The 24,444-nt window shown below is 46.9% G+C and overlaps 2 protein-coding genes and 1 non-coding gene across 6 annotated transcripts; 2 read left to right on the top strand and 1 right to left on the bottom strand.

Annotated features, from left to right (window-relative positions):
* Positions 1-2,986: 2,986 nt before the first annotated feature.
* On the bottom strand, positions 2,987-3,135 carry LOC121064219. Its single transcript, XR_005816419.1, has one exon. It is a non-coding gene; the product is annotated as a U12 minor spliceosomal RNA (small nuclear RNA).
* A 260-nt stretch (positions 3,136-3,395) lies between these two features.
* POLDIP3 (DNA polymerase delta interacting protein 3) lies at positions 3,396-18,023 on the top strand. Of its 4 annotated transcripts, none has more exons than XM_040554814.1 (9): positions 3,396-3,566; positions 6,122-6,509; positions 8,459-8,533; positions 11,082-11,177; positions 12,923-13,105; positions 14,041-14,118; positions 14,664-14,793; positions 15,579-15,645; positions 16,023-18,023. In XM_040554814.1, the coding sequence occupies exons 1-9, from the start codon at positions 3,508-3,510 to the stop codon at positions 16,195-16,197; spliced, it is 1,251 nt and encodes a 416-aa protein (XP_040410748.1). In that variant the 5' UTR covers positions 3,396-3,507; the 3' UTR covers positions 16,198-18,023. The 4 variants fall into 4 exon arrangements, with proteins under 4 accessions (XP_040410748.1, XP_040410737.1, XP_040410756.1 ...); XM_040554803.1 differs by having other exon boundaries at positions 3,418-3,566; positions 8,456-8,533; XM_040554822.1 differs by lacking the exon at positions 12,923-13,105 and having other exon boundaries at positions 3,420-3,566.
* Positions 18,024-20,430: 2,407 nt separating this feature from the next.
* On the top strand, positions 20,431-23,870 carry RRP7A (ribosomal RNA processing 7 homolog A). Its single transcript, XM_040554867.1, has 7 exons — positions 20,431-20,669; positions 20,755-20,897; positions 21,007-21,132; positions 21,393-21,516; positions 22,164-22,261; positions 22,622-22,820; positions 23,297-23,870. The coding sequence occupies exons 1-7, from the start codon at positions 20,618-20,620 to the stop codon at positions 23,380-23,382; spliced, it is 828 nt and encodes a 275-aa protein (XP_040410801.1). The 5' UTR covers positions 20,431-20,617; the 3' UTR covers positions 23,383-23,870.
* Positions 23,871-24,444: the final 574 nt, after the last annotated feature.

Below are 24,444 nucleotides of genomic sequence, written 5' to 3'. Positions count from 1 at the left end.
AACGCAAATAACTGAAGTACTCCAGCAGAGAAATTAGAAGTTGAAAAAATAACCAGGGCTGCACATTTGCTAGTCATTTAAACTTTTACCATGATAAGAATATCCCTTTATTTCTGCAAATGTTTGTTGTATTCCAAACTAATCCCAAATCTGGCCCTTTCTCTTTGTCTGTTCTTATTTTTAAGAATGGAGTTTGTTCCTGCTAGATAGCATGCATCTTAATAAATAAGTATGTTTACAGAGATAAACAAGAGAGAGAACTCAACCTTACATTAACTGACATCTCTAGTGTAACCTCCAAAAGCATTAATGTCTCTCTGTCTTCAATCTGGACAAAAAAAAAGGAAAATGTAGTAAGCCAGGAGATTGTTGTTGTAATTATTAGGATTCTGCTTCACTGTACAGAACCTGACGTAGAAAAATTACCCATACAGCAGCTAGTTCCCTCTTGAGTTTAATTACAAAATTGCTTAATTGCTTTCATACAAAATATTTCTGTGTCAAGGCAGTAAGTATGGTGATGCTATTAATGCAGTCAAGGAGAAATGCACTGCCTTCATATGAAGTGTGTAATAGTTTTGTTACAGCTATTAGAGCAGAAATAAGGTTTCTAACTTTGTAGGTGGTTAGGGGCTCTCCTATCTGACATTGGCCAGAAAGGTTACCTGGCTTCTGGGGCAGCGGGCACGCAGGGGGCTGTCCTTTGAAGACCAAAGTCACTGGGACAAACGCTACAGTCACTGGGACAAACGGACTTCTGGACTAAGTAATAATGTGATCTTGCTCCCTGGCAATTTATCAAGTATTTTCGCCAGCCACGTCATTCTGCTTTTAGCTGCTTCATACACCTCTGTCAGATTCAATGAAGGTAATGCTGTAAGTCCCATACTACCCCAAGATGAATATTCACATAATTTCCAAAGTAATATTCTTAAAAGGAAATTGTTGTGAGGCAAGGAAAGGAGCTCCTCTGTTCTGAGTCCTGTACCCTGGGTCTCAGCCAGCTGCTGACCAGGTAGATGCTCTCAAGGATTCTGCTTTTTAAAAAGCAGCCCCTGGCCCACAGGCAGGCCTAAAAGCTACCCGGCACGTTTCAACAAGGACCCCTTTGTGGAAGCAGCTCGAGGAGGTCTCTTTGTTTTGCTGCCTGCATCTTCCTCCCCCTCACAGCCATCAGAAGGGAAGGGAGGCCTGGGCCCTTCCCCAGGCAAATATTTGACTTCTCATTCACAGCTGAAAGGGGGAACTGGGAGAGATCGGTGAAAGCTGAGCTGCTGCTCGTCATGTCCCACGGCAAGAAACTAACCCCCAGCCAAGAGACCCTGTGTGAGTTGCACACCCAGAACCAGGGGGAGTTGCAGCCTGTACTTTTCCCTTTTTAATGTGCTCTGTAGCCAAGAGCTAAGGTATATAAAGTGCTTTAAGAGAGCACAGGGGGGAAATTAGTGACTGCTGTATGAACATGATCTACTTGGGAAGAGTTTGCATGGTTTCTGTACAAAGACTTCCAAAGTTGTGAGTTTCTTTGAAAAGTCTGCAAACAGGAGCATACTACTTGGTTGGTCTAATCCCCCTGGATTTCTCAAAGCTTTTGAAAAAATCTTTCACCACAGGCTTTCAAAGCAACTAAGCGGTCACGGGATGAGAGACAGCCTGTCATGAATAAATGATTAGCTAAAAAACAGGAAACAGAGGGGAAGGGTAAATGAAGAAAAGCCACAAGTGGAGTATGGCTGGGGTCTGTGCTGGGACCTGTGATGTTTAACATAGTTGTGAGTGGTCTTTAAAAAGGGTGAGCCAGGAGATTACAGTTTGCTGATGTGAAATTATTTGGGGTCATGAAAGTGATGAAAGGACTGCAGAAAGATCTAACACACTGAGTGGCAATAAAATGTTGGATTTCAGTGTGCATTTACATAAAAGTGGTGCTTACAGGGGAAAACAATTCTCACTGCACAGACAAAAGGACAGGCTCTCATCTGATCACTATTGCTCAGCAACAAAACTTGGGGGTTTTGACAGATAGATGCATGAAATCATCAGGAGCGGCTGAAAAACAAAATCCAGTATTAGGAATCATTGGCAAAGGAGTAGGAAACAAGACAGAAAGCATCCAGATTTGCCACTCTGTATTTGTGATCTCTCTACATTGCGAACTGGGAAAGAAACAGTAAAGCCCAACAGGAATTGTTGGAAGTTTGAACGGGCTTTTACCAAAGAAATGGGTGAGCAGGCCTGGATTCTTCAACTGGAAAGTAGGTGACTTGTTAGATTGCAAGGTGGAAAAGAAGGTTGTTTGGAGCCATGTGTGCACTCTGCCTTCAAGAGCTAGGCTGGCAGAAGAAAAACAAAAAGGAGGTGTTTCTACACGAGACAAAGAGCAGAGGGGCTGTGCAGCCTGTCAAAGCATACTGTCTGCACAGATGTCACTGGGATCAAGGGCATCTGGCCAGGTGTCTGGAAGAGACCTCCAGTGGGTTACTAAACAAATCCGAGTGCCTGGAGGAGCATGAAGGGGGAGTACCGCGAGTGCTTGTTCCGTTCCAATTCTTCCCTTAGCATCGGCTTACAGGGACTGCTTTGGTTTACTTGGATTTTTACCTCCTAGAGGAGTAAAAGCCATCCACAAACGAGGCAGCTGAGTTTCTCACATTTGGGGAAACTTCAGGGGTCAGCACAGCAGGGCGACGGGCCTGACACTAGAAGGCACCTTCCTGATCCTATTGTCTCCCTGCAGGCAGGGAAACAGAAACTGGAGAGATGGAGCTTTAAGTCTGAACCACGGGGGCTGCTCTTACGTTTACGTGAACTTGCTCGAAATGTTGGCTGCAACAGCGGGGTTTTTTTGTCTGTTTCGGGAATTTTTCGCTTTTTTTTCTGACTGCTGTCAGTCACGTGCCAGCTGCCCCTGCAGGGCCCCACAGCGCCAGCACAAGATGGCGGCGGCCGCGCCGGTTCTGTCGTTGGGACGTCGGGCACTGAGGGTCGGGCAGATCGCGGCTCCCGGGCATCCCGCGAAGTAAGCGGGTCACCCGGGGGCGACCTGTACCCGCGCAAAAATTCCTCTCACATCAGCAGTGAGGACCCGGGCGTCACCCCGGGTCGTTATTTTCCTTACTCATAAGTTTAAGGCATAACACGACTCTTTCCGGCTCGCTGGCAGGGCTCTGCGCGTCACCTCTGCGGGTCAGGGCGAGCAGCTCGCCCTCACTACCCCGGCTAGAACGGGCTGTGTCCGTGCTGCCCTGCCGTTTTGCCCGCTCCTCGTGCCGTTGTGAGCCGGGTAAGCGCTTTTCCAGGCCGAACCGTGCCGTGCTGTGCCAGGGCCTGTATGCAAATGAGCCGCCGGGCCGCCGCTGGGGTTTGTGGGACCGCCGGGCTGGGGAGGGGGCGGGCGTCCTCGTGCGGTGCCGCGGGGAGGAGGGAGGGGGAGGGAAGCGCCGGAAGGGGTATGATGTCACGTCCGGGGTTCGCTGGCTGCGTCTCCTCGCTGGGCCCCGCGACAAGATGGCGGACCTGTCGCTGGACGAGCTCATACGGAAGCGCGGCGTGACGGGGAAGGGCAGGTAGGCGCCCGCCGGTACACGGCGCCCCCCCGGGGCTCCTCCGGGGCTCCCCCCGCTCTCCCTTCCGGGCCTTCCGCTCGGGAGGCCGCTGCCCGCTGCCGGGCCGGGCCTTCGGGGGCGGCGGCCGGCGCGCAGGGCCCGTCTGTGAGGTGAGCGGGGCGCCTCGGTTCCCTGAGCGCGCCTCTGGCTTTGTGTGGCCCGTTCCTCACTGAGGAACGACCACTTGTTTACCTTTCCTTCTATATCTATAGGATGTTGAAAGTCTGACGATAATATGTTATAGCGGAAATATTCCAGCACCTTTAAATCCCAGTCCTCACAAGGCTTTGCGCTTTCATTCATGCTGTCCTCCATGTTTGGAACGGTTTTCATGCAGCTGAGGCTGCGCTGCACCTCCCTTTGCCTTTCTCAAGTTCCCCCTTTACTCTCGTTTCTTCCGGGAAGTCTCCTTGCTTTGTCTGCCAAGCAGTAATCCCTGAAGTTCGTGTACCTTAAATTTCACTTGGCGCACTTAGCTTGCTTTATGAGATTTCTGAGGTAGCTAATGTGCCTTTGGGAAGGCTGGACAAACTGAATAAACTCGTCTGATCGTGTTATGTGCTCTTCAGTAATCTAGACGAAATGATAACAGAAAAATCTTCAACTATAAATAAAATATCCTTACCCACAAAATACCATTTTGTGTAATAAGTCAGAGCTCATAGTCTTTGAAAGGAAATGAGATGTTTGAGATTCCCTTGTGTTTCAGGTGCCATGGCACAAAACTGGCAGAAAATGCTTGAACGGTTTGTGCTGTTACAGGGTAAGCAATTCTCTCCAGAGAAGAGTTGCTTATTAGGGTAAACAAAGCCTTCAGAGAAGGTGTAGTCTTCAGTATAGAGTTTCCTAACTGATTTCATCATGCATGTTGTTAACAGTCTAACTAATTCTGGCTTAAATGCTGATACGCATATTTCGGGTTTTACTTTGACTTCTTTTATGCTTATTAAAAGGAACACTCACGAAGCCCTCTGCAGCACTCTAACCAAGTGCTTTCTGCTTTGCTATGTTAACGCTCTTTAAAATGGCAAGCGAAGTCGTGTTTTGTGGCTGTTGCTTTATGGGTGCCGTTACACCTTCATATTGTTCTGGATATATTTCAATAAATGGTCTTTGTAACAGTCCTGCCGTGTGGAGCTGGTGCGCTTTGGCTGTATGAGAGAGCAGCTGTAGGATTTCAAAGCTGGGTAACACAGCGGGACCCCAGTCTGAGCTTTCCAGTTCGGGGCACGGCAAGAACAGAGATGTGGAAGTGGGTGTCCAGTCTCAGGCTGTTTCATCTCCTTTCCACACATCTCTCCGCTGTAAATAGGTGATGGAAAATTATGTTAAGATAGTAGGGTTAGATCAGGAAATACTGATAGAAAGCCATATGGAGAATTTGAATTGCATCATCATTTGAATTTGTGACATTAGACTTTTAGGTATTAAAACAAATTCTAGATACCTAATTTTAGACTATAATACTGTGTGATGTGATTCAGAAAGCAGATGAACACTATAGTGCTGTAGCTTACTTGGAATTAAAAAAAAGAAATGACATCTAGAATATTTTTCACTAACATAGCTTTAAAATTGCTTACATTTTCTTCATCTTTACAAAAAAGAAGCCCAGTTAAAAGGGTTTCTTTACAAAAACTTTACACCCTAAAACTTTACAAAATGCTTAAAGGAAGACCAGTATTAAAAAATTAGACAAGCTACTTCCTTTTAGGGGAAATTTTGGACAAGTAAATCAGACCTAGTAAGAAGCTGGTTTCTGCTTCGCTATGTAACAGGCTGCTTCTTAGTACTATGCGTGTACAAATACAAATACCGTTCTTCCTGCGCACTGTTAGCTTCTGTGCTCGGTTTTGCGATGATGATGATGTACTTAAAAAGTAAAGGCCACTGAGTGCAGCAGCTCTGTCAACAGATCAAAGGAGAGGCAGCGATGCTGAAAAGTGATTTGACTTGTAAGTGTTCTTACTGGCAGTTCCTCAGTTTTGGAACTAGTGGCTTTGAGCTGAGAATGGGGCTTGTGCATTCTAGAATCCACACCTCCTGCAGTCCCAGAACTCTGCACTTGCTGCCCAGAGCTCTTGAAATCAGACATATAGCTCCATGCTTTCTTTGTTCCAAGGCATCTGATTGTACTACGAGAGATGTTTTAGCGGAGCTGCTCAGTCCTAACGCTAGAAAATCTATTTCTATTTGTCTTCAAAGAGTTCCCCAAAGTATGTAAGGTTTTGATGAATTTTGTTTAAATACAGTAGGTTTTTTAGCACAGCTGAAGTCAGGCCTTTACTGAAGTTCATAAATGTGAGCTTAAGGATTTTTGGAGAACGGTTCCTTAGCTATTTACAAGCGAAGTAAAATCTGGCATAAAACAGTTCAGGAGCTGTACTGTTGTACTGGGACAGGTAACCTGGTCAGAGCTCTGTGCAGTAATCGTGAGCTTTTCTTAGCAGTAGCACAGATACTTCTGTGGATGCTGTATCACACCTTATAATGTCTGAACCTTTTTTTTTTTTCAGGCTTAACACGAGGCCAGTATTTGGAGGTGTAAGATCTCGCATTGGGATCCAGCAAAATCTTCTGAGTAGATCGTCACCAGCTGTCAACTTCCAGCGGACGTTCGATGCCCGACAGAAGATCGGCCTCACTGATGCCCGGCACAAACTGGGGGTTAAAGATGCTCGGGAAAAACTGGTGCAAAAGGACGCTCGGTTCAAAATAAAAGGGAAGGTGCAGGATGCTCGAGAGATGTTGAATTCCCGTAAGCAGCAAAGTGTTGCTGCTGAAAAGGTGACCAAAGTGGTGGATGCCAGAGAGAAGATCAGTTTGAAAAGGAACACTCCAGCTGCTATCAGCCCAGCTATGGGGACAGTAAATCCAGCTGTGAAAATCACCAAAACTATTCAAGTAGGTCAAGCAAGCCATCTCTGAGCCCCTCAGTTATTCTGCAGCAGTCCAGTGGAAATGATAATAGTTGCGTGAATACGTTCCCTTGTTTACAACAGTCTGTAGGGCAGGATTCAGTCTTTTTCGTGTCCTTCTGGCTTTTTGGGTCTTGTTGAAGAATCCAAGCTTTCATTTAAGCTTTTATTTAAATTTTGGGCCCAATAAAGACGAAAGCAGTGCTCCTGCCAGCACTAAAATACTTACCTTGAGCTGTTAAGTAGTCTCTCTTCCCCAGATAAAATGCAAGGAAAACGTATACGTTTTTTGTTGTTCTTATACCACCGTTCTTTGCAAGAGACCGTTGATTCTTATTTAACTTCTCAGGCTAGCAGCTCCTGTTGAACTCCACGTGTTACACACAGTGAGTAGAGTCAGATGAGAAGTTCCTGTTCAGCCCCTCAGGATTGCTGTTTGAGGAGCGCTTGCGTTCCTCACTTATTCAAGCACGTTGCAAGGGCATAACTCGAGCTCCCAGTCTACCTCTTTTCCTTTCCTGTCTCCTGGAGATCCCGTGTGCTTGTACGCACCGGAACATTTGCTGTCCTCATCAGTTTGAAAGCCTGGGTGAGTCTTTCTGCTCAGCAGAAAATTGCCCCTTGGCGTCTTCAGATGCCAGGCTGGGAGTGAAAGGCTGGCCTGAGAAAGGATTCTTGTGGCAGTCGGAAGAGCTAATCACAGAGCTATAGAGCAGTCTGTTCAATAGCCTCAAATTAGCAGGGTAATTAATCCTCATCCTGGCCTTTTCTGCCAAATCACCGCTGTTAGGAGCTGAACGTTGCTAGAAATCCAGGAGTTAAATGGTTTCTGGAGGCCTGGTGCAGCAGCAACGTGCTCTGACCTGACTGGTTTTTTTTTTTTTTTTTTTTAATCGCTTGGTTTGACCTACAGTGCTTGTTCGCATGTTGCTATAAAATGTTGTAGAATCATGTGGTGACTAAGACTGTAGGCAAAACCGTGCACGTAAGCAGTTATCTTATAACTTGTTTCAAGATTTACACTGAAATTCTAAATTGCCAGTGGCCCTCCTCTATGTTCCAGTTGTGGGAGCAGAATCAAACTGGACTAGCTGTTCAGAATCAAACTGAACTGAACTGTCTTTGAACTAGCAAATTGAAACGTGAGGGTGCTGTGCTAGAAACTATGTTTTTCTAGAGAAAATGCAAATTTGTTTTTTTTTACTGCATTTACTGAGTGTTTTTGTGAGACATTGTTTTCTGTAGTTGACGGCTTCCAGCTTTTTCAAATACCAAGAAGGCATTTCTGAGGTAGCTGCGGGTTGATTTTGGTCACTGATTAGTGCAGTTACATTCCCTGTGTGTTGTGGTTTCCTCGTTTCACAGGCTAACATATGAGATGGCAGAAGGGTCAGGTGCACTACCCTGTGCGTCATTTTATTCTAGTACAGTGTATTCCAGCTCTAGCGTGAAGTGATGTAATTTGCTTCTATGAAATGGAACTGACCGACTAGATGGTGTTGTGTCCCAACTTGTTGAGCTTAATGGAAATAGATATCTTCTGGTTCTCCATAACGTGGTGGAAGAGAAGCTTTCTTACTGATTTAGACCATTCATGGTTTCGTATTTGCAGCAATAAAAATCTAATCAATGCTGTCGAAGCTGGAAATAAATCTTTCCTACTAAACTTGAAGTAAAACTCAAGTAATTTGAATCAAAACTTACCTGTGTGGCCTTGGGTTTTAATTTCTTTGATGAAGTGCAGGTATCTCATTCTGAACGTATCACAGGAGACATAGATGTTGTTTAATATTGTGGTGTAGCATGTTTCAAGAGCAGGGGAGTGTCTCCTTTAAGTGGTCTCAGGGGATCAATGAACAGCGCCAGTCTCTCGAAATGGCGATCTGGTGGACTGCAGTGTTTAACGCTTTGGTTCTTTCCCTCCAACTGTAGCAGAAAGCTCCAGTCCCCGGACACTCTCATCCAGCAGGAATGAGGATCAACGTGGTGAACAACCATACACACAAGCAGGTGTGTGCCCGTTCTGTGCTCTTCTAATTTAACCCTTGTTTTTGAGGGGTGGGGTGGGCAACTGAGGGGGCAGGAAGGTGTCCGTGCACGTTGGTGGGTGCAAGGAGAACTTAAGATAGGAAAGAAGAGAGAGTTAACAAGGTCTCTGACAGCTTGGCTCTTCGTTCGAGTGCAGTAAGATACTTCCGTGGTAACTGAGGCTTTCATTTAGTCTAACTGAACTTGATTCCTCGTGTCTTACATGAATACAGTGTAGGTATTCCCAGTTCTTGTTACGAGAACGTGTTTTTTCCAGAGACCAAGACCTTTAGCCATAATGTCTTTTCATAAATGCTTCGCTGATACGGCGTCGGGTCCAGGTGTTGGTTGCTTTGATTCAGCGTCCTGGCAGCCTCTTCACGGAGTGGATGTTGTTAGGCATTGTCAAATGCTCTGCAGCGAGATGGGAGAGGGTGTTACCTTCCTGTGAAACCCCAGCTGTGGGTCCCTGCTGGAAACCTGCTGATGAATGATTTTAACTGTTTTTTTTTGATGTACTGTCAACATTACTATATCAAGCAGCCTTTGTTTGAGGAAAACTCTAGAATTTGTGCTGTCTGTCTTGGGATCAGTCTTCAAGGCCTTTGCCGCAGCCCCCCGAGTGTTTGGCTACCTTACCACCTTGGGTTCTTTCAAAGGAATTATCCTTATATTATGTTACTTTGTATGTCTGTATGCATAAATTGTGGTATGAAATACGGGAGAACTAGCACTGACAATACCATGTCGTGTTTATTTTATGCCTTGATTAGGGTAACTTTAGCTGTTTATGTCTTCATTGACCTGCTGCCCTCACCTATCCCAGGTGCTATCACTTCAGAAAGTGTCTTCATTATTCTGACCTTGTTACCAGCAAGGTAACAAGGTAACATTTTGACTCTGTTTCACTGTCTTTAACTCAAATCCATTGTCCTCTTGCCTGGCGTTTTTGCCAGTTTTCTGCATGGGTCTGTGTTCTACCATCCCTTTTTCTTTCTTCATAGCATTTCTGTGATTATAACGACCTCCCTGCTCATAAACCAGAATCTCGTTGGCCATGAAAACCCACTTATTTTTCAGGCTGTCATTGCTGACCTCTTCATTTTTCTTCACCTTTCTACTGAATTAACAGGAAGCTCTTTCAAGTTGTGACTTCCTATGTTCTGGGCAGTGCCATATGCGTATAAACTTTTTTTCTTAGAAATACTGTTTAGAGTCTATGAAAAATATTTGGATAGGTGCTAGCCTCGGTATTTTAAGGCAGGGCTATGGGCATTATGCGGAACTGGGAAATGAATTCTTTAGTAACCTCACAGTACAGTGTTTTCTGGTGCCAGACGGCCGTGTGCTGTGCTGAGGAACGCAGCCGATTCAAAAGGAACGTTCAGTTCAGTTGTATTCCACAGGCATCTGCTTCCTTTTACAAAAAATAGATGCATAGGCTTCAACTTTAAAGGTAGAAGGGTGCTAAAACATAAGCCATTAAGGCTTTATTCTAGTAATGCGGTTTCGTCAGTGCTGGTAAGGTCTAGAGATTAGAGGAATCTGTACGTGACTTCAGTACACCTAGGGAAATCGCATCTCTGGAAAAGAAGTTAGATCTTACACTGACGTTATGAAATGGACTTGTATTCTCTCAGCTCTCTGTCCCCTAGATGTGAGGGTAAGAGCCAAGTCCAAAGTAGTTGTGCATTCCCAAACAGCATTCCCAAACATGCAAACATGGTGTTTGCAATGCTAAACGTGAATCCAGTCTGGGTGTGGGTGGAGAGCAGCTCTGGGGAGAAGGACTTGGGGGTGTTGGTTGATGAAACGCGAGCTGGCAATGTGCACTTACAGCCCAGAAAGCCAGCCGTATCCTGAGCTGCATCAAAAGAAGCGTGGCCAGCAGGGCGAGGGAGGTGAATCTTCCCCTCTGCTCTGCTCTCGAGACCCCACCTGAGTGCTGCGTTCAGCTCTGGGGCTCCCAACATAAGAAGGACGTGGACCTGTTAGAGTGGGTCCGGAGGAGGGCCACAGAGATGATCAGAGGGCTGGAGCACCCAGAGAAGAGAGGGCTCTGGGGAGAGCTCTGGTGGCTGCCTTTGAGTACGTAAAGGAGGCCTACAAAGTTGGAAGGGGACTCTTTGTCAGGGAGTGTGGTGATAGGGCAAGGGGTAGCAGTTTTAAGTTGAAAGAGGGTAGGTTGAGATTAGATATAAGGAAGAAATTCTTTACTATGGGGGTGGTGAGGCTCTGGCACAGGTAGCCCAGAGAGGTTATAGATTTCCCATCCCTGGAAGCGTTCAAGGCCAGGCTGGATGGGGCTTTGGGCAACCTGGTCAGGTGGGAGGTGTCCCTGCCCATGGCAGGGGGGTTGGAACCAGGTGGTCTTCAAGGTCCCTTCCAACCCAAACTGTTCTGTGTCCATTTCCTCATGTTACCGCCTGCGTTCTGAAGAAGGCTGAAGACAGGAGAAAATCCCTTATTTTAGAAATCACGTCTAAAGTAAATCTACCTTCTTGTAAACTATTGTCTTGCTTCTTTTCAGGGTCTGTATGACATGGAAGATGATGATGAAAGTGTCTCTCCCCTTCCTAGCAAACAGATGAAAATCACCACCACAAACAGTTTCCTGCACAACGCGGTAAGGGATTATCTGAACAGTCCCCACCGCGCCATGCTCACATTGGGTGGACGCACAGGCTGCGGCTTTACAGGGCTTGTGTTCTTTTAAAGTATGTAAACGATGCTCTACCCTGAAATGTTTGCTCTTCACCCTGCCCTTCTCTCTGTGTCAGTGCTGCTAGTGTTATTTTTGGGACAGGCTCCCTTGTAGGCTAACTGTGATTGTATAGGCCTTTTGCAGCCAGAATGTGGGCTTTCTCCCTCGCTGGCAGGTTGCTGCGTGTTAGCTCTCGACTTTCTTCGTGTTGGGAAAGTGCATTGTATCTATCTCGGTTGAGCAGGCAAGCAAGGGAAGCTTTCTGCTGCTCCTAGAGACTGGACATCAAAGCAGGAAATCTCTTGCCATGCAAAACCTTAGTTGACAGCTTGTTGGGAATACTCACGCTCTGAAGAAGATGGAAGTTCAACACAAATGCGAGGTCCCGCTGCAACTGAAGTTGAGGACTGGCTAGAAAGCAGCTTTGTAGGAAAGGACCTGGGGCTGCTGCTGGGTGATATGCTAAGAATGACCTGGCACTGCAGCCTCGCAGCAATGATGGCCAGCTGCACGTTAGGCTGTATTAGTGAGATCATAGCAACTCAAGGGAAATAATTATTCCCATCTATTTGGCGCTTGTGAGAATGCACCTGGAATGCTATGCCCATTTTGGGGCTCCATGATACAAGGCAGACTGATGCCAGTACACCAGCACGGGCAGAGGGCTGCAGAAAATGATGGATGAGGAGAGGACAAGAGAGCAGGGTTTCTTCAGGCTGAGAAGAGAAGGCTGTTGTGAGATGTCTGCTCCTTTTTCACTGTTTAATTAGGTGGTCAGAAAGGGCAAAAACCAGACCCTTTTCACAGATGAACGGAGCGAAGATGAGCCAACAAATGTGTTGCAGCAAACTAAGTTCTAGTTAGGTGTAAGAAGGGATTGTGCAATTCTCAGGGTCAGATTCTGGCAGAGGGACCCGGACAGGTCGTGAAATCTGTTCTCAGAGATGCTGAAGTTTGGCTGGATGAGGCCCTGAGCCAACTTGATGCACCTTTGAAGTTAGCCCTGTTTCAGACCCAGGGGTTGGACGTGGGTTTGTCCTAAATTATTCAGTGGTTTTAAGAGAGCAAATGAGTGCAGCTTTACCATCACCCAGGCAATCTTCTGCAGTGATTATCGCAGGCTTTTCTCGTGTGGGTGTTCAGAATAGAGCTCCAGACTTCACAGCAGGTACTAAGCACAATTTTTATTCTGGCTTTAGACTTCCCGGGTAGCTGCGAGTAGAAAAGTCATGCTCCAAGTCTTCACGTGCCCTAGCTCTATGTTTCTGAAGAACTACTACTGTTTGCACTAGGGAAGCTCAATTTTACTCTAAATGAACAATTGTTGTGTACGCTGTGTCAACTACTTGAGAATCTATGGACAAAAGGTGTCTTCCAAATTCAAATTGCACTGCTGAAGTTCATTTAAGAAGAGTATGAAACTTAAGTGTGTCGAAAAAGTGCTCTTTTGCAAGGGAAGTGCTCTTTCGAGATAATCATGCCAAAAAAAAACTTCAGTTGATTTTTGCCTCACAGCTGAAAGTCTCCAGCACTGCTGTGGTTTTGACACTGGGAAGGACATGAAGTTTTTAATGCATGCCAGTAATGCTCTTCTGCTCTTGTGCTTGAAAAAATGGGCTTACTTTTGTCACCTGCAGCTCTCAGAGATACTTTCTCTCCTTCTGTAGACTGGGCTGAGTGGCAATAAGTTCTCTCTGTCCAAGACTGTTCCCCTGACTAAAGTGGTCCAGAATGATACGTACACGGCTCCACCTGCACCTCCTTCCCCAATGCGGACAAAGGCCTTGACAAACATGTCCCGGACCTTGGTGACAAAGGAGGAGCCTCCAAAAGAGCCAGCGCCTGTTGAGGTGAGCTCCGGGAAGTGGGGACATGATCCTTAGAGAAACCTCTGAAACAGCTGAAGCTTGCTGTTGATTGGATTTGTGAGCAGTTTGCTTCTGCCCGCCTCGCACCACTACCTCTGGGAGTCCTTCAGGCTTATTCCGATAGCTGCGACCTGTTTCACGAGAATTTTAAACCTGTCTGAACATCCTCTTCTCCAGCGTTTGAGAGACTGGGAATTCTCAGACAGTGCGTCTCACTTCTTTTATTTCTTTCTAGTGTGGGAGGGAGCACGTGGTCTTGGAGGAAGCAGGTGGATGTCACCAGGAGATGGCAGTTGTTATCTGGACACCCTTTGGTGGCTTCCATGTCCCTAGGAATACTGTTTTAACACTAGTTTGTGTAGTCTTCTGTCCTCTGCTGCTAGCAAAAAGAACAGGATTCTTCCAAGAGCAGCTTCTTGCTATCTACACAAGACTTCTCGGGCAATTTGTAGAGAAACCTGCCTGGGATTGCTTTGCCAAACTGCCTGCTGCTAGGTACGGATGTTCCCAGGCACATTGGTCGAGTTCAGCGTGCTCTGGAGAGGCTGGAGCCCTGCTTCAGATTTCCTGGCTGGTTCTGAACGTAGCTTAGATGTGCTGTTAAAAGGGAGGGCGGACACAACTAGTGAGTACTGTGTATGTGTGCAGATTAAGTTAGTGTTATACTTGGGAACAGGAGAGGAAAAGTTACTTCAGAGAGAAATTGATATGAAAAAGGGGCTTTTTTTCATTCTCAGATGAGCTGGTCTTTTCTAAGCATTAGTATTTTCCATTACTAGCTGTAGTTTTCTTTTATGCACGTGTACAAACTTTCCCAGACACCCTTTTAGTGACTTTTTTTTGTTTATTTTATTTGCTGTGCTGTCTTTGCCGCATTTCTGACCTTCTGCGTGTAATGTATTTGTTTGTGTCGGTAGCTGGCGTTCAGTCCCTTGGAAGGCACAAAGATGACCGTAAACAATCTGCATCCTCGCGTCACTGAGGAGGACATTGTTGTGAGTGTTGCTTACTGCCAAACTCTGGGTGAATGAAGCTTCCTTCCCCTACCCTACCTCTTTTGATAAATCCCTCTGTGGTGAATACGGTGAAGAGGGATTGCAAAAGTTGAGTGTTTCCTGATTTTTGGGGGGGCAGGGTGGGGTGTGCTGTTCACTCTTTTTTTTTTTAAATGTATGCTCAAGAAGATGGTAGAAAATCCCACTTCTAGAGCTACCTGACATCACTTAGAAGACTTCATGCTAAGCGATGCGTAATGTTCTCCCTGAACTTAATGCTCCCATGCAAATTACCTAGGTCCTTCCATGCTCAGCAGGCAGAGAACAACCCAGGTCTGCATGCGCTCCCATATAAGAAATATGCCCAGTACTTGTTACATAGCAAACACGTTAAGACAAGTGGCAGCTGTCAGGTTCTGCCATGTGTTTACTGAACGGGAGTGGGGATGTAATTAGGAAACCGAGCCTTTCTCGCTCGTTGTGTCTGTCTGGTTCGTGTGGTGCCTTTGATGTGACCGCGGTCGTGACCAACGCTCTGCCCTTAGGAGTTATTCTGTGTGTGTGGCGCTCTGAAGCGAGCCCGACTGGTGCACCCAGGAGTGGCTGAAGTAGTCTTTGTGAAGAAAGAAGATGCAATCACAGCATATAAGAAATACAACAACAGATGCTTAGATGGTAAGTTTGAGCGGGGTTGCACTGAGGACAGATACATTTCATAGAATCACACAATATCCCGAGTTGGAAGGGACCCATAAGGATCATCAAGGCCAACTCCTGGCACCGCACAGGTCTACCCAAAATTTTAGACCATGTGACTAAGAGCACAGTCCAAACGCTTTTTAAACTCTGACAGGCTTGGTGCAGTGACTACTGGGGAGCCTGTTCCAGTGTGCAACCACCCTCTCGGTGAAGAACCTCTTCCTGATGTCCAGCCTAAACCTCCCCTGCCTCAGCTTGACACCATTCCTTCAGGGCATAGTCAAAGACATTTCAAAGCTTCAGGGCATAGTCAAAGATGTTTCGAATGAGACTTGTAAAACAGTTAGTGTCAGCTTCTCTCTAAACTTTGAACAATGCACTTCTTGATCTGGATCTGCCATCTGTTATAGGCTAAAATTAGGTGGTAATTACTTAGCTGGAAAGAGGTGTTTTTCCTTTGACAAGTGAGTGACAAGTTAAAAATACCAGATCAAGAGCCGAGAGCTCAGAATGGGAGATTCTCTTGCATCTATGCTAAGGGCTTTTAATCTATATGTGCTCTCTTACTTGGTGCAATTTTTCCTGTTGTACAGCGTTTCAGTGACACTTCTGCCCTTGTAATTTTGCAACAAAAGACGTATCAGCTGTTCCTTCTCATGTTTCCTCAACACGTGGAACTCTGTTGCTTACACTGTTGCATGATATTTCTGGTGTCTTTCCTTACTGGGATTCTGAGATAAGGACTCTTTGTTTTGGTTTAGGTCAACCAATGAAATGCAACCTTCATATGAATGGGAATGTCATCACCTCAGACCAGCCTATATTGCTGTAAGTGTCCCTTTGCGTGGGGGGAAGAATCAAACACATTTCCAGGTTCTGTTTTGAAGAGAATATGAGGGGAGGAAAACTGCCGGCAAATTATTGTCCCCTGAATATTCTCCTCTTGTTTGTGGCTCTCTGTGCTGAGTGCAGTTTGACTCTGTAGCGTTTCCAGCCCTGGAAATGAGTTCAAAATGAGACTGAGATCAGGATGTTCTTGTGTCTGAAAGTATATTTAAAACATTTGGGAATATATGGAATAAGGAAGGAAATACGGGAAAGGAAGAACATATGGGAAAGGAAGAACACTGAGAACACCAAACATGGACATTGTGTTAAATTTTATTTTATAATGAAAGGTTAAATACTGCTTTTTAATCCTCCAGGCGATTGAGTGATACTCCTTCAGTGAAGAAGGAAGGGGAACCACGCCGGACAAGTGCAAGCACTGCGTCAAATCCCCCAGCTGAGGTGGACCCTGACACCATCTTGAAGGCACTCTTCAAATCCTCAGGGGTCTCTTCCTCTGTGCAGCCCACAGAATTCAAAATCAAACTCTGAGAAGGAGGAGTGAGCAGTGGACTGGAAAACTCAATTAAGTTGGGGAATGAGAAAAGTGCAGGAGTGCAGATGTTGTTTGCATTTGCCTGCCTCGAAGTTTTTTTTTGTTTTCTATGATCGCTACCTTACTGTACAATAGTGTTTTCCTCTTGTGTGTGTATTTTCTGTTTTCATAGTTGGAGTTTTCTTCCACTATTTTTTTTCCAAGAGAATAACCTCGCCCTTCTGCCGGTAATATATTACTAAGCATATACCATGTAATTCCCTCCTTTACTCCGAAGCCCTTAGTGGCCATTAAAAGTGCACATAGACTGTGAGGGAAGGGGTGGCCATCTCCTTCTCTTCTGTCCTACCTTTAACTAAAAGGTGCATCCCCTGGATTTTCAACAGGCAAGAACAACACACTGTTTCCAAAATTGCTGCACCGGGTACGAAGTCAGGTGTGGCCACATACAGGAAGTGCCATCTTGCATCTTTGACTCGTATGCATTTGGTAGCATACTGTTTCATTCTGACTGCTGGGTGTTTTTCTGCTCAGCGGCTGTGACGTTGAGAAGTGTGAAAAACTGAGCTTCCCACCGTGTGTACCAGCCAGTGGAGGCATCGGGCACAAAGGACATCATGCAGCACCCATTGTGCTACAGGAGGGGTGCTTCAACTCTGGTAATACGCAGAGGCGGGGGAAAAAACGGCTCTGCCGTTTGTACAGTGAACATATTAGCCCCGTAGGGTGAGGCTGAGTTATTTTCTCCTGTGTCGACTGAAAATTAAGAACCAGGATTGTGTTCAGAGCTAGAGGAAATCCTAGTGTTTCATTCCCAGTAGACTGTATTGCATCTTCCTGCCGATGCAGGGACATCAAGTTTTTTCTTACCTTCTGACTTAACCAGTCTCCTTTTATGAAAAGGAAGGAGCTGGGGCCTTTTTCTGATACTAACATGTAAGAAGCAGTCTTCACTTGCCCTGGAGAAATCACTTTCTTGAGAGGTATAATTTGGGCAATGTTTGGCTGCTGTGCTGGCCTGTTGCTCACATAAATGGATTTGGAGGATGATCACTGTGCTTCGTTGCTGCAAGTTTTGGAGGAGAGCAGGCAGCACTGTGTAAGGGACGCTTGGAGAGGAGTGTTAAGCAAGTCCCCTGCTGAGCAGCAAGGATGAAACTTCGGCCAGTGAGCATCTGTGATGAGCCACAGGCCACTAGGTGGCACTTCCAATACCTCCTTCGTTAGTACAGCATTATTGTCATGGATATTTGAAGTCCCAGTAGCTCCATTTGTTTGTATTAGTTCAAATTGTATTATAAGAGAGGAAAGGAAAGAGCCACTTCGAGAAGCTGGTTGGGGGTTGAATTTGATCCTTCTAGCTAGGAGATTAACCTAACCCATTCGGTTCAGGTCTGCAGAACTTCAGTGAGCTTTCCGTAATCGGTGTAGGTCCAGATTCTCCAGGTCCCGATTCTTGGTCAGCCCTGTGTTTCTTTTGCTTTCTTGTTCTGTATGAATTCTGCTCTATCTAGCTGGTGCAAACCATTCCTTATCTCACTGCATCCCTTTTAGCCATGGAGATAACTGAGAACTTGGCAGGACTTGTTTTTCCGGAGTACTCTCCTTGGTTTGGAAGCCAACGACACCATTTCTGGTAGGGTGCTTTGTTTGAACAGCAGATGTTTGTAGGGGAGGGGACTTAAGACAGCTGTTGTTCCCCTTTCTTAGATCACCCACCAAACACCTGTGTTTTAATAAAAACTGGGGGGAGGGCGGAGAAATGTTAGGGTTGGAGAAGATAATGTATTATCTGTTTCTGAATAAACGTTTGTTATACGGAGAGTGGATTCTAAGCCTTTTTAGATGCTGTGAAGCAACTGAAAGATCAGTAGGTAGAGTTGTTCAATATTGAATCAAGTGTGCTTTTAAAAAAAAAAATAGAAACTTCAAATCTCTAATCATGCTGCTGGTTCAGTGGTAAATGCCATAGGTAGCTGATAGTGTGATGGAAGACCAAGAGGAAGAGTATGTGGATAATCGATTGATACTCATAAGTAATTTCATCTAGATTATCTCATCAAAATTAATAGCTGATTGTTGCTGTCGAAATGGGAACAATTTGTGACCCCACCTAGTCCCAATTTATTTGTCACATGAAAGCAATGGCAATTTGTTATTGACAGCCTAGTGATTTAAAAATAATTTTAAAAGTGCAGCTGTGAAGTTAGAGTACCTGTTCCAGATAAAGTAGGGTGCTTTCATAATCAGCTAGGTAATAAGATGATACGGCTGTGAAAATGTGAAGACATGTATTGTGATTGCATATCTTGTCTCTTCTGAAAGAATGGGGAGACAAGCAAGTTTTTTAATTGATTTATATCCATTCCAAAAGCCAAATAGCAAGAAGATGCATTTTGTAACTTGCTGTTAAATCATGCATTGTTTAGGTTATCTGTGATGAATTATGATGACATTAACATACTTCCTTGGAAGAACTACTGCTTTGTTCTCTATCTCTGTGATCTGTGCAGTAAATCTTTTTTTTTTTTAATTGTTCAGGTCGATGATTGTCTAAACGCCACTCTATGACTTGTCTTACAGCAATGTCTTGGTTGTGCGTTGCTCTGCCTGCTCCTGTAGTCAGTCAGCTCTCTGAAGTCATCTTAGCTTTCTAATTCTTTGTAGTGTTGCTTGTTTCAGCAGGCGCTTGAAAGAAGAGTAACCTGCAGTTATTCTAGGCTTTTTTAAGCAGCTCACCTTGCAGCTGACAAATTTCTTACTGTTCTGGAATTGTCATGCTAATCTTGTTACATTCCACTGAGTTCTCACCTACCATCTTCTGACCTAACATCTGTGCACATTTGTCCTTATGCAGCATGGTTATATTTTTTTTTTTTCTGGGCTACTAAGAGATTTTAAGCTCACATATGAAATACGAATGGTTTGCACTAACTCAATATGGCTGTCCAGGACAGGTGGTAGGTAATATGTAATAATGTCTCTCAAACTTCCTTTGCTTTTTCAAAAATATGCTGTCTTCTGAAGTGATGCCACAATTTGTGAGTTTGCCTGGTATACTTTTACGGCTTGTGCATGTACCATATCATCTGATAAATGTTCATTAACTTCGATATCTTGAGTCAACTAACCATATCACTTCTTACTTTCACAAGCCATTTTTTCACCTTGTACATGTCTTCTTTCAAGATCTTTATTTTTGGAGTTGTCTTCCATCCAATCATAAATATAACTTCCTCTGTAATGGTTGTATTTTATCTTCTCCTGATTTACAAGGGTCTTTAAGAACAGTTGTACTTACTGTTGTCTTCTGAGTGTTTTTACAAGTCTTTAACATTTCTTTATTCTTTTATTTGCCTCTCTAGCATTAAGCACATTTGCTGTTTTATACTGTTCTCATTGTTCAGGTCTTCATTTCAGAACTGTTAAACTAACTGTGTGCAATAAGCTTCCTTAACAGTAAGCGTGCTGTTCTTTAGAGACTCTACCTAGGTATTGTTCTTCATAGCATTGCATTTCCATAGTCCTTAGCCAAGGATTTCCAGAGGAACTTCAGTGTAGAAATACACCTCTAATGCCAAATCATTGGGCGACATAACCCAACAGCTACTTTGCTTGCCCTGGCTTCAGTCTCCGTTTACTCCCCTGTGCCTGTCTCAGTTATTTCCCATGACTGTGTAATGTGCCCCACCACCTGGGGTAAAAAAAAAATCAAAAATAAATCAGGTTTTGAGATAGCACCCCCTGTACCTGTGGAAACTGTCTCTAGGGAAACCTTTACCTTTCCACATCTATTGGTGCATCACCTCATGTTACATCTTGTTCCCTTGGTGTGCTACTCTTGTATTCCTTCTGCTGTCTTCATGCATTAGTGTTAGCCACTGTTTTCATGACCATCTTTCCCTGGGCTTTCTCTCTCCTGTGACGCACTTCCAGAGTGCGTGCAATATTGTCTCGAGTTTAGTGTACCTGTAAAAGCTGTAAATTGCCTGCTGCCTTACGAGGAAGGTTTAAGGAATAGTCAAAACCTCCCAGCCCAGGTGAGTCACAGCTTTCTTTGGAGGTCAGACGTGGTAGCAGACTTTTGAAAGACTGTAATCCGCAGGTGTGAGGAAAGCCATGCCTCAGCTGGGCTGCGCGCCTCCTTGGGGCTGAGGCAGGAGAGTAGCTACCTTCCTCTTCTCCAGCACCTCCCCCAGGTCCCAGTGCCCTCCGCCTCCTTAGCGTCAGCAGCCCTGAGCCAGGGGATTTTGGCTTTACCTCAAGGAAGTCTCGAGGCGAGCTGTCCCCGGCTTGCCCCGTGTGAGCGCAGCCCGGCCCCTCCTCAGGGCAGGGCCCCGCCGCCATTAGGAGCGGCGCGGGGGGAACTACAGCTCCCGGCAGCCCTCGCTGCCCGCCGCTTCCCGCCGCGCTAAGATGGCGGCCGCCAAGCAGCGTGCGGCAGGAGCGGCGCCGCCGGGCTACACGGGTGAGGGGCGGCGGGGAGGGCCGGGCCGGGCCGGGGGCCGGGAGCCGGGAGCGGGGCCTCTAACCAACCGCTGTGTCTCCCGCAGCCCTGGCGGTGAAGTTCGGGGAGCGGCAGCGCTCGCCCCACTGCCTGCTGGTGAAGGAGCACCGCGTGCGGGAAGGGCCCGGCGACGCGCACCCGCCCGGCCGCACCCTCTTCGTCCTCAACGTGCCCCCGTACTGCGGCCCGGTGAGTGCGGCCGGCGGCCGGGCCCCTCGCGGGGCCTCCCGCACCGCTGACCCGGGGCCGAGTCTCTCCCGCTCTGCTCTGACGCTTGTCTCGTAATCTCCGTGCCAAGGAGTCTCTGTCCAGGTTGTTCGCCAGCTGCGGGCCGGTGCAGGGCGTGGACGTCAGGGACAAGCCGGGGCCGGGGGAGAAAACGGAAAAACTCAGCTCCAAGTTCTTCAGCCGCAGGACTGCGACGGTAAAGCTCGGGGGAGAGAGAACCGGTGCTTCGGTGGTCACAACGGGAAGAAATCTCGAGTATCGAGTCGTGCTGTTTAGCATGAGTTGTGGAAAAACTGCGTGGGGAGACTTGGCAACGTGATTCAAAATTGCCTTATCTTTTTTTTTTTTTTAATCCATTCTTCTGTAACTTGTGCTTTGATTGCTATTTTATGCTTCAGTTCCTTGCCGCATCACCGTGGTATATCTGACTGGCCTGGGTGGGTCTTTTTCTTTTAGGGATTTCGAGTAGCATATGTGGTGTTCAAGAAACCAGCTAGCGTCCAAGCAGTCAAGGCCCTGGCAGAGGAAGGTCCCTTGCTGATATCAACAGACAGTCACCCTGTGAAAACTGGCATTAGCAGTAAGTAAGCAGCGGCAATCTTCCTGTTAGCCAGAGCAGGGGAAACCTTTTCCTTGCTGAATGCTACCTAGCGTGTTCCAATTTCATTCTCACCTCTTTGTGATGAGCCTGAGCTGGGGAGATGTCCAGCATTTCATTATTTTTTTTTTTTTTTTTACTCTATCTTATTGCTATCTTGTATTGGACGTTGTAGAGCCTAAGTGACCCTACAGGAGGATGCGGTCAGTTGGTCCAATGGAAGGGCAGTTTTTCCCCACATCTCTTCAATTTCACATAGCTCCAGAGAAGCTGGCTGTTTTTTACCCTCAGAATGGAAGCCAGACTCATAAACAGGCACCAGATGGCTGTCAAGATGACCCCTTGGTAGGAAGGCAGCCCTGAATGTTGCACCTTTTGGGCTTAAGGTAGCTCGCTCCTGCTTGGGAAAGTTGCAAGCTCTTCCCATCATTTAGCTTCCCATTGCTTACTGCCTGTGGCCTGGGCCTCAAATTGATTGTTCATGAGCTAATGCAGCGGGGAAGCTGAACAGAAATGGGAATGGAGCGTGTTGTTTCCCACAGCAGTTCTCTCTAGAGCTGCTCAAATGTGCCGCACTAGAGCTTGCTTCTAACAGAGGCTGTGGCTGACTTCTGCTGTCTGTGTCTCAGAGTGGATCGCCAGATACGCAGACTCAGTAGTGGATCAGGAAGAACTGAAGACTGAGGTGGACACCTTCATGCAAGACTATGACAAAAAGATAGCACAGGTGAGGCCGGGCTGGGGAGGGAACCCAGCCTAAGCAGTTTGTTTGGAGAAGGAAAGGAAGAGAGAGAGGATCTCTCAGTGCCCAGGCCCTGTTGCAAATGGCAGAGGGGAAACACGCTGGCTAGAAGGGTTGGTGGTGGAAGGTTTGGTTCATCGCACCTGGTATCCCCAAATAAAATGGGTCCTGTCTGGCATGCACCGTTGTGACTGAGACTTGAGTGCCTTTGTCCTTGGTTCCATGCCTTCCTTCAAATCTTGCTGTAACTTTTCATGTGTGTAAGCAGGACCCTGGGGGGAGCCGTGCTTCAGACTGGCTGGCAGCCCAGCTGCACTAAGCCGTCTCGCCTTCCTGTCTTTATAGGAAGAAGCCAAAGCGGCCCAGGAGGAGGGCGTGCCAGATGAGGAGGGCTGGGTGAAGGTAACGCGGAAGGGCCGGAAGCCTGGCCTGCCCCGGACAGAGGCCGCCAACCTGCGGGTGCTGGAGAGGGAGAAGCGGAAAAGGGCCCGCAAAGAGCTGCTCAACTTCTACGCCTGGCAGCATCGCGAGACCAAGAGAGAGCGTGAGTGTCTGAGTCCCCTCCTGCCTGTCTTTTTTTCTCTCACACTGTGGTCCAAAGAGTATCCTTTCTCCTTCAGCAGCCACTACATCCAGCTGCAGGTGAGCAGCCAGCTTGGTGGTGGTGTGAATGGCCTCACCAGTTCCCGTGGGCCCCTTGCCACCACCCGGCCTAACAATCTGTGGGAGAGCGTACAGATCACGGCTTCCTAACAGATTTTGTCAGTCTGCATAGAGGCAGCCGCTGAGAGGGAAAACTAGCATGTTCTGTCCCCAAGAGGGAGCTGCAGCGCTGCAGGAGAACAGCCAGAGCCTCAGCTCTGCACTTAGCCCTCGTGCAAAGGGACCTGCTCTGGGAAGTGTGTGCTTTAAGTGGCAGGACTGAACCCGTCACGGGGTGCCAAGGTGGAGCTCCCCAGGGAGAGGGAGGTCTGCTGCTCCTGTGTGACATCCCTTCTTTTTTTTTTCTGCCTGTTCCAGATATTGCCCAGTTGAGGAAGAAATTTGAAGAGGACAAGCAAAGAATCGCACTGATGCGAGCCCAGCGCAAGTTTAGGCCATACTGAGCCATGCCGAGCTGTTTCCTCAGATGCCTGCGCTGAAGAGGGCAGGAGAGATGCCAACAGACTCCACATGCCAAAGAGTTTCAAGGAATTGAGGCAGTTTCATGCTGTCCCTGCCCCTGGACCTGACGTGGGAGATCCCAGCAACCACAGCTGGAGGGGGAGTTGGCTTCGCTCGCACCGGCATCCTTCTGCTCTCCTGGCCACGTCTGCGCTGCCATCGTCACTATTTTCCATGGTGTGGGTCCAGGGGGCTGAGGCATGTCCAGTGACAACCTGTATCTCCCTGCCACCCAAGGCCTTCCCGAAACTTGGTGAGAGACAGAATTGGCCCAGCACAGCCTTTGCAGGGGCAGGGAATGGCTGAAGCACTGTAAATAAACTGCTGCTCTGTTCCCAACACACAGGAATGCCTCTCTCCCCCTTGCTCTGCTGTGGGAAGCAACCTCTTATGTGCTGGACTGGGGTGGTGATAAAAGTCATGGCTTATTTCTCAGTGCTCCTTTATGCGTTTACCTGGGGGTCAGGAAGAAGGGGAGGGAGTGACCTTGGGAATTAAAAAAAAAAAAAAAGGCAAAAATGACTGGTAAATTCCCAGGCCTCCTGTCGGCCTCAACAGGAGGCAGGTAAGGATGGCAACAGGCACATCCAGCCGTGGGGTAGCGCTTTTGCTGCTGCCCACACAACTTGGACTTCACCCCAGCAGTCTGTGACTGCTGCTGCTGTGGTCTGAAAGGAGCCACCCCAGGCTTCTACACGTTTATTTTACTGCCTGCAGCCTTGGTAAGGGGCTGACCGTGAGTGTACAGAGGAAGTGCTGATAAATTCCACAGAGCTGGGCTGAAATAGATTCGCCCTCCCCTAGAAAACCCACTGTCAATGCAGTTTCTATTGCGTGGGGAGGCTGCCAGGCCTGCTTGCTTCATTTGGCTTTTTGTATCAATTTACAAGGCAGATGGATGCTTTACATGCATTCTGCTTTAGATACGGCACGTTAAAATCGCTGCCTCTTAAGATTGGCACTTCAGCTGCTTGGGTGAGCATCCTGAAAGAAAGTCCACTCTC

The sequence above is a fragment of the Cygnus olor genome, chromosome 1 (assembly GCF_009769625.2).
Source record: "Cygnus olor isolate bCygOlo1 chromosome 1, bCygOlo1.pri.v2, whole genome shotgun sequence".
Classification (NCBI taxonomy): domain Eukaryota; kingdom Metazoa; phylum Chordata; class Aves; order Anseriformes; family Anatidae; genus Cygnus; species Cygnus olor.
This window is presented reverse-complemented; position numbering and strand designations above follow the sequence as displayed.